This window comes from Papilio machaon, chromosome 29 (assembly GCF_912999745.1).
Source record: "Papilio machaon chromosome 29, ilPapMach1.1, whole genome shotgun sequence".
Classification (NCBI taxonomy): Eukaryota; Metazoa; Arthropoda; class Insecta; order Lepidoptera; family Papilionidae; genus Papilio; species Papilio machaon.
In genome coordinates, this window is record NC_060014.1 from 1,460,421 (window position 1) to 1,480,668 (window position 20,248).

Sequence of the window (20,248 nt, forward strand, 5' to 3'; positions counted from 1 at the left end):
GCAATTGCACAGTATTAAGTAAAAAAAAAAATACTTTATGACCGCAATTACAAGGTTACGTTGTTGGATTTTGATGTAATGAGAAATGTTATCAAGTAAATTGGGCCTACAATAGCCTTAAAATGACAAAAACATAAGTTATATTTATTTAATTCATATATAATTAATAATTTTATAATTCCATATAATAAGAAAATAATTGTATTTTTCCCCCTTTTACTAAACTTAAAAATAAACAATCTATAACATTAGAGACCTCACAGGGATGAAAAAAAAAACAAATTGTCACTTAAATGACATTACAATATTTTATATATCTTATTTTATCTTAAACATTATAATTTTGTAGAAATAATAAAATAATACTAAATATTAATCTAATAATGTTATTACATACATTGTTATATACATAATGTAACATAAAACGTACTGAGTAGTCTTAAGTTTTTATTTAGAAAATAATATTATCTATACGCTCCGATTAGTAAGCACGCCATCTATCGCTAGTTATTAGTACTTAATTTTAATTCGTTTCCACGCCATCTACCGCTACTTAGTACATATTTCCCCGATTAGTTTGCACGCCATCTATCGGTCACCAGTCAAGTGGTTTCTGCATTGCCTGCTTTAGAGAGATGCTACTCTCGCTGTAGAACTGCATGAACCAGGCGCGGAAAGCGCGGATTGTTTTGTCGGAGCGAACGTACGCGGGCGCGCTCACATAGCGCTTGCTGTTCCAAATCGCTACGTCGCGCTTAAACTGTATATACAAAACATAGTTTAACGCTACTCAGATGTCTGACCAATTAATCTGATTCGGTGGACATATAATAGCTTATTTTTTTATATCAAAAGATGGCAAATGAGGAAACGGCCACCTGAATTCGCCGAAATAGGAAGGCGACCATTGCCCATAGACAGGCACAATTTCAGATGTTTTACCTACTTCTAATTCACACAGAAGGGGATGCAAAGAAACAAATTATACACCTTCCTATGCATCAAATCCACTTTCCCTTCCCATCTTATAAGAAAAGGGCGTCTAGCACACACATTCATCAGACTGTACGTGGAATGACTTCCACTAGATGACAGTCTTCTGTGTGGTCGTGGTATTTCTGCTTGCGAGCCAGCATTTGTGAAACAGATTTTTGTGGGTGTCTACCACTGTCAAAATCGTTGTAGTACTGTTGCTGTCTTGTCACGTTTTATTTCTCCTATGCCTAAGTAGGTTGTATGCCAGGCAGAATTAACCGCATCACTCACCGGCACAAATAAGTCAGACCGACTTATTTGTGCCGGTGAGTGAAGCTTGTTATGAGCTTTTACTTGCAACAAAATTTGCACAACATAAAGAAACAGGCGTTCATATTAAGAATGAGGGCGCCGTAGAAATATCTTCCAGGTCGCTAGTAAGTAAGGATAATTCTGTTACTGCAAAGGAAACACATCTTTGAAACTTTACAAAACAAAGTCCCCACTGACCTGCACAGCCTCAGCAAGGACCGTAAACGCTCCAAACACCGCGTTGTAGTTTGGCGTGAAGACACGAGTCACAACTCGCTGCAGTAACGGACTGAGAGGTGTCACTGACTGAGCCACCAGCAGCGAGCCAAGTGGACTTTCGAAGTGCAACCTCACGTGGCTCGGACCGATCTAAAGAATATTAGATACGAATAAGAGCACTCAGAGACTTTCAAGGGTAGCCCTTATATTAGATTTAATATAAGAAATCTATTTAAAAGACCATTAAAGATTTTGAATACGATAGTAAGTAAGCAAAAGAACAAAGGCTAATTAAGAAACAGAACAAACTGTCTGGAAAGTTCGATCGAGATTGGACTCTTTAATAACCTTAATTTAAAATAACCGAAAAATTCAACTGACTGAGTCTCTAATTCATTAAATAGTGCCATCTATTGGATGTATTTTAAAACAAAGTAACACTTTTTTATTTTCAATTATTTAACAATGTAAAAAATGTTATGGTGAGTGAGATTCGAACTCGTTTTCCATTCATTTAGAATTTTATTTCTTACGCCAAATGTATTTGTTTTTTACCGATGAGTTGTACTCTATGACACTCAGGGGAAAACTACCAATTCAATGACACCTCACTAGTCAAACTCGCTTCAGTCATTTAAGGTACAGAAGGTCACAAAGTAATTTAAATGTGTATGCGTGCACTCTCTCTCTTTCTCTCTGTCACTCTCGTAGATTTATTTTAGTAATAAACCATTATTGCACCTATACTACAAATTTGCTCGTACATTCCAATCTAAGTCAGAATTAGGTATACCTGTGTCACAGCGACTTTCATTGGGAAGACGTCGTATTTGAGCACAATATACTTATGCTCGATCAATATGTGCGCCTCGTGTGCCTTCTCACCACGACACCACTCCGCCGCCCAAATGTGCTGACCTAAAATATTTATGTTATACCAGCTTTTACCCGCGACTCCGTCCGCGCGGAATAAAAAATAGAAAACGGGGTAAAAATTATCCTATGTCCGTTTCCTGGTTCTAAGCTACCTGCCCACCAATTTTCAGTCAAATCGATTCAGCCGTTCTTGAGTTATAAATAGTGTAACTAACACGACTTTCTTTTATATATATAGATTTATAAAGAGGCCAAATGAGCATCGTATTGCTGTATCAGTTGATCTGACGCCCATGGACATCTGCAAAGTTCAGGGGAGGCGAAAAAAAAGTATATTCAGAAGTGAATTTTAAATTAGAATCAAAACATCAACTAACAAGGAACATTCGAAACATCTTTGGGTTTAAATATAAAGTACTTATATATTGCTCGCAGAACGGACGGCCGATGGGGCCGCAAAGTGCGGGAATGGCGGCCACGTACATTTCGACGCAGCGTGGGCAGGACTCCCGCAAGATGGACCGATGATCTGGTCAAGGTTGCGGGAGTATCCTGGTGACGGGTTGCACAGGATCTTTGGGGGAGGCCTATGCCCAGCAGTGGGTGTTACGAGCCTGAATGGATGGATGGATGATAAAGTACTTACCAATGATATTTTGTAACATCGGGATTCTATTTCCAATATCAGTGAGCATTGACGTAGAATGCAGAGCGTTTAGATGAGCCACATCGGCTCCGTTCTCTGGTATCTCCTGTAAAAAATACAAATCAAGATTAAACCTAACAGATGTCTATGAACATTCTTTTTGCTATTTTAACTAAATCAGGTAGCAGTTTGGTAATTTGCAACCATTTAATATAAAAAATCACATCATCTTGTTATCCCATTCTATTTGGGAGTACACCAGGATTTTCTTAAGATGATTTATTTTCCGTAATTCCGATCTTCACTCCGGCATTCCATCCATAAAGATCTCCCTTGTCACATGCGCTTCATCACTCCATACCTGTATATGAGCGTTGATCATGAACTCATTCCTGCCTCTAAAACTCATGTACTTCATCTCCGGGACTTCAGGCACCTTCCAGAGCGGGTCACGACCCTCTGCGTCGTGCCACACCCACACCGCGCCGTCCACCTCCATTGTGTGGTACTTCTTGATGCTGATACCTGCCGGCACTGTGGAGAACAAACGTCCGATAGAGATATATGGAAGAATAAATGTGCCGACTCTACGTAGAGAAGTCAAGATGTTGAGAATATACCATTGAAGCAATAAAAAAACATCGGATTACATACGCGCCATACTTTTGCTGCTTGTTAACGTAGTTATTAAGTACAATGATTATTATTTAGTAAAGATTTCTTCATAGCAAATAATAGTAACGACTGAGAAGACTGGTCTATGGGTGTCGGATTATTTAACTAGTTAGCTCGTTCACCCCTTTTCCTGTAAGAGAAAATCATACTGGTCTTACCAGTTGCAACATTAGGTATGCCAACGCATTGTCCATCTGCGTTGAACCTCCACTGGTGGAAAGGACATGTGATGCAGCTGCCGCTGACCGTGCCACCGATAGCCAGGTTGGCGCCCAAGTGTGGGCAATATGCCTCCACACAGCGAGCCACGCCGTCCTCACCACGGTATACGCAGAGGTTTAATCCTATGAGAAATAATAAATACAACCTTATATTTAAAGAGAAATTCCCTAAGATAAAATAAAACAACTTGAGCTAGTCACCGCTAGATCGCGGTAATGTAGAATTAAAACACGGTGATGAAAGACACATTACTAATTAGAAATATATTTTATGTCAATATTGTTCTGCAATTCTGTACCCTTATAAATCATATAACAAATGTCTTAAAAATATTCGCGCAAGAGGGACCTTTATAAAAAAACGACCACAAATAAATATATGAAATATGTACTTACCTAACGCATCGACGGAGACCATCTTGCCAACTTTGAGGTCTCTACTCTCGGCGACAGCGAACCAGCCATTAGGGTAGGGAGGTGGAAGCTTATTTCCTAACTGCTTCGCGCTCTGTACTCTGTTGATATTCATAGCCCTGTCTCTTTTACCACTTATATGTTCGAATCCAATGTCAGTCAGTTCCTGAAATATTTTGTTATTATGAAATTGAAAATGTACCTTTAAAATAGGATAAACAACTGAACTAGGAAACGAATTAAAGGGTAGAAAAATATTACTTATGAACCACATCAATCTACGAACAATTATTGGGAAGAATCTTGTTTGTAGGAAACAAAAGAGTAAATTGGAACATTTTTTGAACTACTAGTTACGTAGCGCTTGACTACGATAAAAAGTTTGTGATAATTAAACGAGTGACGTCATATGATGATCAAGAGACATGCTTTTCGATGATCAAAATAGAATCCTCTTTATCATTCCAAAGAGAATACTTATTAATATTGGTTAATTTTTTTATGAAAAAAAATCTATAGGAATTGTAGACGTCTTAGTATTTCGTAATAGTTTAACAAATTTATTAAAATTTTAAATTTTTCGTATCGATTGCCGACGCCCATGAATAATTAACTAAGTTAACATTTGTAACAAAAAAATAAGACGGAAAAAAATATCTGTTTCGAATAACTATTTAAATGTTTAAAATTCACATTGTACGCGATATCAGTTGGAAGTAAATTGCAAATAAAATATGTCATTTTTATTATATAAACAACAAACTAACCTTCACATAAATCGGTGGACTCAAATAACTCTTGTATAAAACGTATAACCAAAATAATATTGTTCCAGTCAATAATAAATAACCAATATTGTCAATGAACAAATTGATTCCTGAACGAGCGGTAGCCATTGCCAAATTTGTCGAGAAAACTAAAACCTCCTTTTGTTCCATATTCAAATAGTGACATTGCGCGGGAACTGCTATTTTACCGTCCGCCATCTTGTAATGGTCTTGATAAAATTCGGCCACAATATTTTCTGTTGTATTTGTCATGGCGAAATCTGCAATAAAAAAACTGTTTTATTCTTCAATGAAATGAAATGGACGTGTATTTTTTTCTTCTGTTCTCAATATGAAATTATAAAAATCACTATCGATTGAAAACGTCCGCTACTCGCTGTAAGATGTCGCTACAAATAATTTGTACAAAAACTGTAGCTCGAGTCAAATAGATGCCTTATTAATTTTATTTGTATGTTAGTTTTAAATTTGATAACAATTAATGTATTTTGTTTTTATTTAATTTGTCAATGTTGTTATCAAAGTAACATTTTAAATGTACGGAATTTATCAGTTCAACTATTTTATAGAAGAATTTGTGAAATTAAATAAAATATGGATTCAATTGTACTTTATTTGACATTTTATAAATGGTATTTTTTACCCATTAATTTAAATTATTGTTTCACATAAGAAAATTATTGTTATCTCTATTTATCAAAGAGTCATAATCAATTGGAGACACTGGTCTATAGATATCCATTAGACAGGTTGCTAGGAAATGACAGCTTTTGCTGTTTTGACTTAAAAAGAAATATCGAAGTTAATGTCTACAAATTGTATCTTTGGAGGCTGGATGGCTCCTACGTAGACTATCCTAAGCAATTTTGCGATTCATGTTTAAAAGTTAACTTGATAAATAATAAAGTTTTAACAGTAGTAGATCCCGTAACAACAATATTTGTTAGAATGGGTTTTCGGCCGGTGAAGTGCCACGACCACACAGAAGACAGGCGTCAAGTGGAACCAATTCTACAGTCTGATGAGTGTGCATGCATGAGGTCTAATTTTATTCCACGTTCCCTTCCCATCATTTCTTTATAGGAATAGGGTTTGGGAAAAGGGAAATGGATTTGGCGGAGGAGAGGACGTATAAGAAGAAGTAATATTCTCTTTCTATGTATCCCCTCCTCCGTTGATTAAAGATAGGCAACGTATATGTAAAATGGGACAACGGATCTTGATGAAATTTGTCACATAGTCAGGAAGAACTTTTTAAATCCGCGCGGACAGAGACGCGGGCGACAGCTAAACATTTGTAAGTAAGACCATTGAAATTATAAACTAACTTTAAAAATTGGTTAATGTTAAGATTCTATCTATTCAGCCTCGTAACGCCCACTGCTGGGCATAAGCCTCCCCCAAAGATCGCCACGATGATCGGTCCTGTGTCCCGCATCCAGGATACTCCCGCAACCTTGACCGGATCATCGGTCCATCTTGCGGGAGGCCTGCCCATGCTGCGTCGAAATGTACGTGGCCGCCATTCCAGTACTTTCCGGCCCCATCGGCCGTCCGTTCTGCGAGCAATATGGCCGGCCCATCGCCACTTAAGGTTAACAATTCTTCGGGCAATGTCGGTTACTTTGGTACGATCACGCAGAGAGATTACGCAGAGATGTTTAAATTATGTTTATGAAAACGCGTGCGCTTAATTTATAAAGTAAACTTAAAGAATATAATTTAATTGATTCAAATAATTGGATCTACTTATGAATAAAAGTAATGTAAATTAGTTATTTTTTTTTGAAGCAATTAAAATGTAACACGAGTTGCAAAAACGTTACGTTGAACCTTTAAGATAACCTTATTTAAAAATGTATAATTTATTCATATAAAGTATGCCGGAAGCTAAATACTGGTTCATTTACCCTATACTATTCAAAAGGAAATAATGATAAGGGTAAGTGAATTTGACTTGGAAGGGGACGTGTAGAAAGGTGACCTCTTTCTGCACATGCCCTCCTCTGTTAATCAAGGTAGGCAACGCATCTGCAACCATCTAACTTGTGGCAGATCTCTGTCACTATTGTATTATTAGTGTATTTTAGCGAATTTAGTTTCAATTTTGTAATTGTGAGATTAAAAATGATGCATATAGATTTATAATATTACGTAGGCGAGCATTAAAAAAAGGGATTTCATAAATTCGTCCCCTTAAAGACCTTCCTTTTAATATTATTAGCAGCCACCTGAATTTGCCGAAATGCCGAAGCAACCGCTGCCTATAGACATCCGCAATTGCAGATGCTTTGCCTACCTTTAATCGATGGAGGAGACTCACAGAAAGAAAATATTTCTCACTTTCTATGAGTCTCCTCTTCCGCCAAGTCCACTTCCCCTTCTTATCCTTTTTTTTTAAAAGAAAAGAGTGCGCGAAAATAAAATAAAATCAACCAAAAAAAATAATCAAAAAAACTTGAGAGGTGTGTTGGGACACCCGGATGGAACGAAGTTCCTTTCAATTAATTAGTGAAGGAACCAATGTTTATTCTATGAATACAAAACTCAAGTCTTCACAAGAAGTACATTTTATTTATATGAATTTTCGTTATATATTGTCACGTCGTTGCCATGGTGAAGTAGCGCTCATTCGTTAACATACTTACTATAGCAAAAAGTGTCGTGACAACTTTTCGTAATAATTTTTTCCGTCTAGCTTCACAACGCGCGATAAGGAACTTCGTTCCAAAAACAATTTAACAATGATATACGCCAGCAACACCAACATCTTTTGCACGGATTGGCCTCGCCTGATGCAATACCACGACCACACAGAAGGTGTGGCACTACAGAAGGCGTTAAGTGGAAGCAATTCCGCTTTTCGTCTACTGAGTGACTGCCCCAGGGCCCAGGGCGCTGGACGGAAGGAGGCGCCATAGGTCTGCGAATTACACAGTCTCACGTAATCCTGTTAACTTCCCCTACCTAACATACTAAAAAAAAACTTGAGAGGTGTGTTGGGACACCCGGATGGAACGAAGTTCCTTTCAATTAATTAGTGAAGGAACCAATGTTTATTCTATTCATAAAAAACTTAAGTCTTCACAAGACATTTTATTTCTATGAATTTTCGTTATATATTGTCACGTCATTGCCATGGTGATATAGCAAAAAGTGTTGTGACAACTTTTCGTAAGAATTTTTTCCGTCTAGCCCCCTTTCACAACGCGCGATAAGGAACTTCGTTCCAAAAAGTGCGTCTTAGAAATCAGATGCCCAGAGTCGCCGACGAATTCTAGTTGCGTTTATAAATGCCAAATTTTCAATGTCAAAACATTGCCATAAAAGGTTGTTATTGTGTGCAATAGAACAAGGATATAGCAATTGTTTCAAAGTTGCTAATTTCCGTATCTACTGTAAATATAAATTCAGATAAAAAAACCTAGCTCTCTACCAATTTAACATGTTCTTTATTGTCCTGTATTTAGTAAGTACAAGTAAAGGCATTTTTAAATAATTTCCAAAGTTATAATGATGCTAAATCTGTTACAGACGTGTTCGCGTTAACGTGTTAATTTATAAAATAATATTGAATTGTCTACATTTTTGTTATATAATAAGGTGGTAATAGAGATTTCGGTGGCTCAGAGGTTAACTTGACTTGCAATCTGCAGGTCCTGGGTTCGAATCCCGCCATGTACCAATTTGTTTTTCGATTTACATATGTACATTTATCCGACGTTCTTACGATGAAGGAAAACATCGTGATGCTGCACATATCTGAGAAGAAATTCAATGATATGTGTGAAGTCAACCCGCACTTAGCTGTGGTTGAGTATGACATAGTCACCCCTAACTTGGGGTAGACTCCAAGCCCCTCAGTGAGGACGTATAGTGAGCTGATGATGAAGGTGACAAAAGAACAAACGGCCACCTGACTACGCAGAAAAGCGAAGCGACCGCTGCTCGTAGACCACAATTTCAGATGTTTTTCTTACCTATAATCGACAGATAGGACGCACAAGTCAAGGATATATCCCCTTTCTATGCGTCCCCGCCTCTGTCATATCCACTTTCCCATCATTTACTACTATAAGGATGGGAAGGAAAAGGGAATTAAAATTAGGCGTCTGACGAGTGTGCGTGCCGGAGGTCTAATTTTAGTCCTCGTCCCCTTCCCACATTTTTGTTATAAAGGTAAAAATGGGATTTGGGTGGACATAGATCGGAGGAGGGGACAGTAAGGGAAAATATTATCTTTCTGGTTGTCTACAACTACGGATATCTATGGGTTACAGTTGCTTCACTATTTCAGCGGATACTTGGTTGTTTGTTCGTATGCCAACTTATGATATTAAAAAAACTTGAGAGGTGTGTTGGGACACCCGGATGGAACGAAGTTCCTTTCAATTAATTAGTGAAGGAACCAATGTTTATTCTATGAATAAAAAACTTAAGTCTTCACAAGAAATACATTTTATTTCTATGAATTTTCGTTATATATTGTCACGTCGTTGCCATGGTGAAGTAGCGCTCATTCGTCGTTAACATACTTACTATAGCAAAAAGTGTCGTGACAACTTTTCGTAAGAACTTTTTCCGTCTAGCCCCCTTTCACAACGCGCGATAAGGAACTTCGTTCCAAAAGCCATAGTTAGAACGGATTGGCCTTGCTATAAAAACTTAGACACTGTTTCAGATACATTTTAACTTAAACATACGTCAACCATTTTATACTGTGACTAGATTTTTGACATAGTTATTGTTACATTATTATATGTAGACTTGAGAAATGAGATCTTTACAAATAAATAATGAAGTACTTATACAGAAAGTATTGTTGTGATACATATTTATGGTGAAACATATAACCAAGATGACGTCATATATCAGTGGCGGTCAAAGTGTTAAAACACGTGTTTAACTAAATGTCTAACAATAATTTGAAGTAATACATAATTGTTTTACGACAATAGTCAAACGGATTCAAACCCACTACCACGTTATCGACTGTTGGTACCTTTAACATAAGGTATTGGGGATTTTAGTCGTAAGGGAAATTGACTCATGAAATTTATTCAATGGTTTGGATCGTATCTCTTGTTTGCAACTGTTTAATAATTTATATGACTTTAAAATAGGTTTTAATTTGAATCACGAATATGTAGAAGCTTTTTTTATTATTATACAGGGTGTCCGGGTATTACGTGTACAACTGTATACAATAGAATCCTTGCTCGAAAATACATTGATTTAACCCAAGTTAACTCTTAAGTTGCGTAGTTTAGATACTAGAAGCTTCTATAGTTTATTTATTTCCCATTAATAGAAACATCTCAGAAGAGACTTTAATAGATTTTATTATTATTGAGATTGTTTCGTTTGCTAAAATACTTATTGTAGAACAAATATTTGTTATGAAATCAACAGGGTGCTCGAAAATTTATTCAATGATGTTTTTGCAACCGCCTGTATTAGCTGTCATTTTTTCCGTGGACAAGAAATTTAATTTACAAGACATTTGTTCTTTGGTAAAATACTGCGTTGTAGACGTCTTTCCCGGACACCTGTATATCTATATATATAAAAGAAAGTCGTGTTAGTTACACTATTTATAACTCAAGAACGGCTGAATCGATTTGACTGAAAATTGGTGGGCAGGTAGCTTAGAACAAGGAAACGGACATAGGATAATTATTATCCCGTTTTCTATTTTTTAGTTCGCGCAGACGGAGTCGCGGGTAAAAGCTAATTTAATATAAAATATGGATCGCTACAAAGGTAGAGGTAGATGAAAGAACGAATTTATAAACCACACGGCCACTTGAATTCGCCGAAAAAGCGAAGCGACTGCTGCTATGGACATCTGTAATTGCAGATGCGTTGCCTACCTTTCATCAACGGAAGAGTCACAGGAGTAGGATTCCCTTTCCTATGCGTCCCTCCATTCAAATCCACTTCTCCTTCCCATCATTTATTATTTCGGCTAAACTTGAAAAATGACGGATAGTAACAAGAAATAATTATAAAATAATTAAAAATTAAACTCACCTATCGTGTTGTTACACTATCATTAAGACTCGCTATTTTTATTATTAAAAAAAAAAACACTTTTCCTAACCTCAATACACGACCTGCTTCCCAGACCGCCTAAAAACAACTGAACAAAATCATCTGAGTTCCCTTTATATGAACGGTTTATAACAAATTCGATTGCTTATATCGTTTTGTATTAAGGTAAAGTTTCAAAATGTTGTTACTTTAACTTCTTCAAGATATACTATGCAAGTATTTCGAATGCAATTTATATGCATTATTACAGCATTTGGCTCGCGACTTTGTCTGTTAATTAAATAAAGATGAAAATCTCATATGTTACTCGAGACTATGTTTTATATGGCAATTTTTTTTAATGTGTTTAACCGTTTTGGAGTTATTCTAAATTAAACATATCTCAAGGGTACCGGACACATATCTGAGATTATAGGTATGCTATGTGTTCTTCTAGATTGTGTTCTACATCTTTACCAATTTTCATCCAGATCTATGCAGCCATTTTGGATATTCCTTCTAATAAAAAACATTAAATCCTAACATTCGTATTTATAATATAAGTGAGAATTCGTTCGCGTGGAATATTGTCTTATGGTAGTATTTTTAATTTTACTAATATTATAAACTAGCTTTTACCCGCGACTCCGTCCGCGCGGAATAAAAAATAGAAAACGGGGTAAAAATTATTCTATGTCCGTTTCCTGGTTCTAAGTTACCTGCCCACCAATTTTCAGTCAAATCAGTTCGACCGATCTTGAGTTATAAATAGTGTAACTAACACGACTTTCTTTTATATATATATATAGATAGATGAGAATCTTTGGATGTATGGATAGATGGATATTTGTTAGAAGATATCTGTAGAACGGCTTAACGGATTGTAATGAAATTTGGCACAGATGTAGAACATAGTCTTGAATAACATATAGACAACACCCTTGAAGGTAAAACTTTTACAAACTTTGAATGATTTTATCGAAGCAGTAGCCAAAAGAAAGTGCGATATACAGAAAGAGTTACATTCGCATTTATAATATTATAAAGTAAGAATAAAGATTTATTTGAGGTGAAAAATTCAAAATTCGCGTACAGTTCAGTGTTAAAGAAAATATTGTCGTAATATTTTTTTGTTGTAACTATAGTTAATATGAAAAAAAAAATTAAAAACTATTTATTCTCTTTGGATATTTGGAAATTATTTTATATCTTAGAAATGTCAGTGATTTTGGGTCGTCAGCTAATAGGATAATTAAGATAGATAGGATAATTTTTACCCCGTTTTCTATTTTTTTTCCGCGCGGACGGAGTCGCGGGTAAAAGCTAGTCTATATATATAAAAGAAAGTCGTGTTAGTTACACTATTTATAACTCAAGATCGGTCGAACTGATTTAGCTGAAAATTGGAGACGGACATAGGAACTTTTTATCTTGTGTGCATTTTTTTTTATTCCGCGCGGACGGAGTCGCGGGTAAAAGCTAGTATATATATATTGTACTGTAATCATCTCAGAATTATTTTTTATTTGAGTAAAATTAAATCTTATTTAACTTTAGACATAATTTTTTTCATACGAAAAACTCTATAGTAGGAGAGAAGTGGGGATTTTGGTAAACAATAAAAATAAGGGAGGAACCTTACACTCAATTATGAACTCCAACCACACATAACACTCCATACTACCTTTAAACAAGCTGATAAGGATATTTAGTAAAAAAAAAATCGACTGTTAATAAATGCGCGTCAGTTTAAGACAGAGTGAGGTAATTGTATACCAAAAAGTGAATAATTGAATTATCTTACAATTTTCACACTACATAAGGAAATAGTCGAAAAAAAACTACTTAAAGATTTATCACTTGATAGTGCAAATATACTTATAATGTCCAGATCGACCTCATCTATATAATAATAATAATAATCATACAGGACTATTGTAGCCAATAAGCCTGATATCGTGATAATAGATCGATCTGCGAGACATACGATAATTGTTGACGTAGTATTCCCCATGACTGTAATCTCGTGAAGGCAGAGACAGACAAGATGTCAAAACATTTGGATCTCGCGCACGAGATTACAGCCATGTGGCATATGGAGTCAACAATTATCGTGCCGATAGTGCTGTCCGTGAATGGATTAATCGCGAAGAGCCTCGATCACCACCTAGAGAGGCTCTCGCTCGGTAAGTGGGTGAAGGGCCAGGCACAGAAGGCGGTACTCCTGAGCACGGCACGCATTGTGAGGAGGTTTCTGTCTCTGGAGGCCTAACCGCCGGTAGCTTGGGCCCAAGGCTCCGCTGCCGACGTATCTAGATTTGTTATGTTTTTTTTAATATTATTTTAGTTTGTATTAAGAAAAATATATAAAATTAGACAATAAATAAATATGTGGAATAATAATAATAAAGATTCTTTAATGCATAATTAAATGATGACAGCATCAGTATTGCATTGGCTCCTTAATTAGGTTCACTTGTATTTAAGGAGCCGATAACTTCCCTTTCTATTGCATCATACAAAATAGACAATGAGTATAACAAATGTAGCAATTAAAGTGGAAATTAAATTAATTTAAAAACATTAATTAGAAGAACAAAACTTGAGAGGTGTGTTGGGACACCCGGATGGAACGAAGTTCCTTTCAATTAATTAGTGAAGGAATTGTAATAATTTTTTTTTAATTTTTTTTAAGTCGCGACACCACACTTTTCAATGCGAAATAGAACACGCCGCACAGCTTACAATAGCTTACTATAGCAAAAAGTGTCGTGACAACTTTTCCTAAGAATTTTTTCCGTCTAGCCCCCTTTCACAACGCGCTATAAGGAACTTCGTTCCAAAAAAAACCAAACAAAAAGAAACAATGGATGTGTAGGTATGTATGTATGCTCAGACCCTCGTGTGTGCATGTGTGTGTGTGTGTGTGTTGGGGGGGGGGGTGTTTGTGTGGTATCTATTGGAGTGAAGTGATTCAAGAATATGGAGGTGGTCATAGAAGATTATATTTAATTTCAAGATATTTCCAAATAGGGTTTGTGACAGGCAGGCGGCTGGCCGTAAAATATGAAGTCAAATCTTTAAGGTTTATAAAACCTTGTGTGGAACCTACGTGTATGGGAACAGGCAAGGGAGATGATGATGATGATAAGAAAATAGCCAAGTCACAAAGTTGCGAGAAAAAAATGTCATAAATTCTTCAAATGTAGACCTATCTAAATATAATTAAATCACCCTGTATTAATCTGAGACACTTGGGAATGTATAAAAAATAAAATCTTTTTTATCCTTGAAGGCAAAATTTGTATTTAATTTTGTGCAGACCCCCCCTATCGGACATAAAGTACACCAAAGATCTTATACTAATCTTACTAATGTTATAAACTAGCTTTTACCCGCGAGTCCGTCCGCGCGGAATAAAAAAAAATGCACACAAGATAAAAAAGTTCCTATGTCCGTCTCCTAGTGCTAAGCTACCTGCCCACCAATTTTCACCTAAATCAGTTTGACCGATCTTGAGTTATAAATAGTGTAACTAACACCACTTTCTTTTACATAAGTAGATGCGAATGTTTAGATGGATGTTTGTATGAACATATCTCTGGAACGTCTCAACAGATCTTGATGAAATTTATCACAGATGTGGAACATAGTCTGGAAGAACACATAGACTATTTATTATGTTTTTTTCTTCCGTGTGGATGGAGTCGCGGGCGACAGCTAGTTTTAACATAAGTATCACAAATATTCGTGCGAACGAATGTGGAATAGGGAATGTGTCAAATGGGGGCCATTATTTTGATTGTTTTTTTTTCAGATTTTCTTAATTGTGGGTTAATGTGCATCATTATTGTAATATAAAGTTAGGTGATTTTGTTTAATTATGCGAAACAAAAATTTTTTCTTAATGTATTTTGGATTCTACTACTTTCGGCAATATTCTCAAAATTTAGACTTCGAAAGAAGGTTTAAAATTTTCTTCTTCACAGCGCTCTCTATTATCGAATTGAACAAACTTTATTTTCGTAAGACCGCCACTAGATGGCAGAAGGCAGCTGATTTGTTAAATAACAATAGATAAAAAATGCTATTTTAATTTGAATTTAATTTTAGGTACTTAGTATACAAGGCAACGGAAATCGTTAAACTAATATTGTATTGTTATACATATAGGGATGCCAGGTGGCCAAACCTACTAGCCGGACAGACCAGCCAGTTTGGCCGGACATTTGGGCAGAAAGGTCGGACACTCTATATTATTTAGAATTTTGTCTCAGTATTAATAGGTACACTATCGTTTGGGAAATGTAAAAAGCCTAACAAAAGCCGGAAAACCGTTTATTTTGACCGGACACGCAATCAAAAAGCCTACCTATGCTTTATCCGGACGCCTGGCAACGCTAAGTACAAGCATAGCGACTCCATGACAACTGTATAAATTTGCTCCGCCATCTTGAAAATTGCAGCGACTTTTTGACTAACAGGTTTCGAACTCTCTTTAGCGATGACAGATAGAAATGTCGGCATCGCGCGCTTTGTACCAACATCTATAATATTGTATTGCGTAAGTTGTGTAACGACTAGAATCACCTGTTTGCAAAGATTTAAGATGTCTTGTGTATTAAATGCTTTATTATTTAAAGCATTTAATATATGCAAATAAATTAGTTCCATATTTTTCCGCAATATGGCGACGGTTTAATATGATTAAAATTCAAAAATTTTATTTAAAGGAAACAGAAAATTTACAATGTCCACAATACATAGTAATTTTTATATGTGCAATGAGAGGCTATATGTTTTTACTTTATGATTAAATCTGTATGAAGATTTCTAAACTTACATCAAAATGTTGTCTTCTTCGAATATCTAAATTGTTGAAATTATTCATTTATAACTGTAGAATGAACGTCATGTCTAAACGGAATATATGCATTACTTACAGTCCGACAAACTTTACTGACCCGGTTGGCATAAGTTAAACTAATAAAATACCACACTAGCGCCCCTGTTGAAGATCTTTCACGGACTGTATGTCAATTCTAAGCCTAAGTTGACTTTGTTAATATTTTACGATAAGCGCTACGAGATATAAATGGTGGCAAACTAGCAAATGGCCACCTGGATTCGCCGCAATAGCGAGGCGACCGTTGCCCATAGACATCCGCAAATGCAGATGCGTTGCCTACCTTTAATTAACGGAGAATGGGACGCACAGAAAGAGGATATTTCTCCTTCCTATGCGTCCCCTCTTTCGCCAAATCCACTTCCCCTTACCATCCTATCCTATAAAGAAAAGGATGGGAAGGGAAAATGGACTACAATTAGGCCTGCGGTACCACACTCATCAGACGAAACGCGGAATTGCTTCCACTTCACGCCTGTCTTCTGTGTAATCGTGGTATTTCACTGAGGGAGGCCAATTCGTGCACCCAACAAATATTGTTGTTGCTGGATCTAACACTGTAATTTCTGAACTGTCTGAATCTGTCATTAAAAGATTTTGCTGGCGTGTTCTTAACTCTCTGACCGTTAGATTATGAGGGGCTATATTTAATAACATTTATTAATAAATAAAGTGTTTTAATTTTATATATAATATCTTCGAAAAATGTAAAAAAATAGTTATGTGATTTGTCGTTGCACTTTACTCTCGATATTGTACAAATGTATTGCAAATTTTGTCGTTGAAGTTACGAAATCTTTCTCGCAGATTTTCGTGTTAGGCTCTCAGAACAAAAGCGTTTCTCACCGGGTCCGAAAAATCTGACGAACTACGTCGTTGTAAATTCCATTTTTGACACTGTTTCGTTGACCGTTGGTGTCAGGACGGCGCCATTTCGATACGTTCGGATATTCTACCCTGATTTTGTTTTTTAAACGTTTTTTAGTAAAGCGTATTTTTTCCTAAATAGGGTTGGCGAAAGACAGACGTCCAGTCGTAAAAAATTAAACCAATATTTCATGCTGGAGTATGAGATGATGAACCGTATTTTAACAAAAGCTGTTGCCCACGACTACCCTTGCGTGGAATAGGATTTCGTTGTGAATTTAAAGTGATAAGCATAAACAGAACTGTCCCACAGGAATCTCTATTCAACCGATTGCGACGAATGCGTTGTCATTCTATTCGTATTTTAGTCCTGAATGTTTGTAAGTTGTAGTCAATCGGGTTTTTCTTCGGCCCTTCGTACACAAGATAAGTAAATCTTCCTATACGGACACTGTCATTTTATACTTTAGTCGCCAAAAAGTCGTTGCGATTTACTTTTTCTACTAATATTATAAATGCGAATGTTTAGATTTATGAACGACTTAACGAATTGAATCGGTCATTTCAAAAACCACTTAAGTCAACATTTTTTCCAACATGCTTTTTTTACAGAAAATGGTTTTTCAAAGGTAGTTTATCAGTATTTTCCCATACGTGGTCACTCCTTCTTACCAAATGACCGTGATTTTGGAGTCATAAAAAAAAAGTTCGGAAGCATGATCGTATCTACGTCCCAAGAGAATACATTGATTTGGTTTCGAACTCCAGCTCAACATTCACAGTTATAGAGCTAAAAACTGAAGATGTTTTAGAATATAAGAAATGGTGGCCAAATTTGTACAAAAAAAAATGTTTGTCAACTGAATCTTATGGAAAAAAAGTCCCAAAGGACCAGAAAAAGTCTTTTGCACCTTCGACATACATGAGTTTTTCATATGATTCAGATCGAAAAGGAACTATCATAGCCGAGGAATATATTGATGGATTGATTGAACATTCATTCTCATTATTGAAGAAAATAACAACTTCTGTTTCACTTCCATCAACGAAAGCCTATAATTTGAAAGTGCCCATCAATAAAATTAAAATAGACGATTTAAAACTAGTTCAAGATAGCATTCCGGAAGAGCATATGCCATTTTATAACAACATTTTTAGCTGGCCAACTGCAAATGTTGAAGATAATCCAGATGAGAATGATGGAGAATATGACTATGTACCATAAAGATATTAAAACATGACAAATTAATACATGTGAAATATTAATAAGATTATTTTTAAGTGTAATTCTTAATTACAAGCAATAAAAAATATGATTACTACAATTTTTTTGGTTAAATTATATACCACTAAACCTATTTCTCGCTAAAACAACATAAGTCAAGAACTGTTTATCAGGTTTTTTCATTATTTCTATTAATAAAGCGAAAAGATTATACGCTATTTTAATTTTTTACCCCTCGAATACTAAATTAACCATAAAGAAGCTCTTCAAAACTCATTTGTTTGTGTATGAAACAGTTTTTATTGATTTCTGAAAAATTATAATTTTGTGACTTATGAGGTTTTTGAAATGACCGATTCAATTTAGGTTTGCCATAGATGTAGAACATATTCTGGAAGAATACATGGCTAGTTATATTTTTTAACTCAGCGTGGACGTAGTCGCGGTTGACAGCTAGATAGTTTTACTTTTTTTCAAAGAAGTTAATTTCTTTTGCTTAAATCACAAACAATATTAAAAAAATTGGCAACACATCTGCGGTTCCTCTATTATTACCATGTCAAGTTTTTTTATTAAGGGTTACACTACTCGTTTGCCTCAGTTCATAAAAAAAAAATAGGAATGATCTATACGTGCGTAGTATCCGAACGGGACCGGCACAGAGCCTCAATATTAATTCGATCTGGATACAATATTTATGCTCTATTTACGTCAGACGACGCTCTCTGAGGTGCATTTGAATAATGTTTGTGCCCGATTTGAATTTCGAATCGGGACTCGATACGAACGCGGGCGCTCGTTGCAAAACCGGTGACCGTGAATTTTTTTTATTCGATGATTATTATACAGCCAGTTTTATTACAATTAAAAGTGATACGCTCTATAGTCTCTTAATGCCCTACTGAAAGGAGGGCAACATATTCTCAGTTCCGTATTTAGTTGTTACGTTTTTTTTAATTCCGCGCGGACGGAGTTGCTAATGACAGCTAGTCTATAATACAGCCGACAAGGATTTTGTGACATTAATAGGTTGGCGTTAATGCTCTTTTGTAATTTTGATTAAGCCTGCCGGGTCAGATAAATTTGCCGGTCTCTTTTATATCTTTTGTAATCTCCCGTAGCCTAAATAGACCGATATTGAAGTGTGATATTAACTATTACTTTTTCGTAAAATATTCGTCCAATTCAAAAGAAAAAATATTATTTACTTTATCATACAATTATCAGTAAAACTGCAACAACGTAAATCTTGTTAAAAACATTAAAAAAAATACCTCGCTAACCTATAAATAATGACAGTTGTTTTATTTAAAACAAGGCAAAGGTATCTGGTGCGTGCAGCCACAACAAACATTACGTATCACTTTCTCCATTACTCTGGTAAATCAAACGATTATGCAAATATTGTTTATTAGCTAATGTTTCGAGTTTAGTGTTGCACGCTTAAGAAAATTTATGTGACGCGTTAGGGTTGCCACAGCATTATATTAATTTTAAAACTATATTTGTTTTAATTTACGAATCTTAATAGAAACATAAGTTAATTGAAGAAAAGGTGGAGCGATGGTTTAACGCTCGCCTATTAATCTACAGGCCCGAGTTCGATCTCTGCCATGTACCAATGTACATCATCGAATTTGAAGTGTGATGTGTGTGCTTAGGACAGGGGGGTTCATGTTGGCTGAGGCCTAGTCTTACTTAGAGGATAGTGGCGTGTTGGCGGAGGCCTAGTCTTACTTAGAGGATAGTGGCGTGTTAGCTGAGGCCTAGTCTTACTTAGAGGATAGTGGCGTGTTGGCTGAGGCCTAGTCTTACTTAGAGGATAGTGGCGTGTTAGCTGAGGCCTAGTCTTACTAAGAGGATAGAGGTGTATTGGCTGAGGCCTAGTCTTACTTAGAGAATGGAGGTGTGTTGGCTGAGGCCTAGTCTTACTTAGAGGATAGTGGCGTGTTGGCTGAGGCCTAGTCTTACTAAGAGGATAGAGGTGTATTGGCTGAGGCCTAGTCTTACTTAGAGAATGGAGGTGTGTTGGCTGAGGCCTAGTCTTACTTAGAGGATAGTGGCGTGTTGGCTGAGGCCTAGTCTTACTAA

The 20,248-nt window shown here is 36.0% G+C and overlaps 1 protein-coding gene across 1 annotated transcript; it reads right to left on the bottom strand.

Moving 5' to 3' along the window:
* Positions 1-482: 482 nt before the first annotated feature.
* LOC106708229 (cholesterol 7-desaturase nvd) lies at positions 483-11,251 on the bottom strand. The gene is made up of 9 exons (XM_045685344.1): positions 11,160-11,251; positions 5,106-5,386; positions 4,321-4,504; positions 3,862-4,047; positions 3,390-3,562; positions 3,029-3,134; positions 2,300-2,424; positions 1,486-1,656; positions 483-760 (listed from the first exon to the last, which is right to left on the bottom strand). The coding sequence occupies exons 2-9, from the start codon at positions 5,376-5,378 to the stop codon at positions 596-598; spliced, it is 1,383 nt and encodes a 460-aa protein (XP_045541300.1). The 5' UTR covers positions 5,379-5,386; positions 11,160-11,251; the 3' UTR covers positions 483-595.
* Positions 11,252-20,248: the final 8,997 nt, after the last annotated feature.

Coding starts and splice junctions, on each gene's coding strand:
- LOC106708229 (XM_045685344.1), bottom strand. CDS start 5,378: ATGACAAATACAACAGAAAATATTGTGGCCGAATTTTATCAAGACCAT. Junction 4,505..5,105: donor GTCCACCGATTTATGTGAAG/GTTAGTTTGTTG, acceptor AAAATATTTCAG/GAACTGACTGACATTGGATT. Junction 761..1,485: donor TCCTTGCTGAGGCTGTGCAG/GTCAGTGGGGAC, acceptor TTGTATATACAG/TTTAAGCGCGACGTAGCGAT.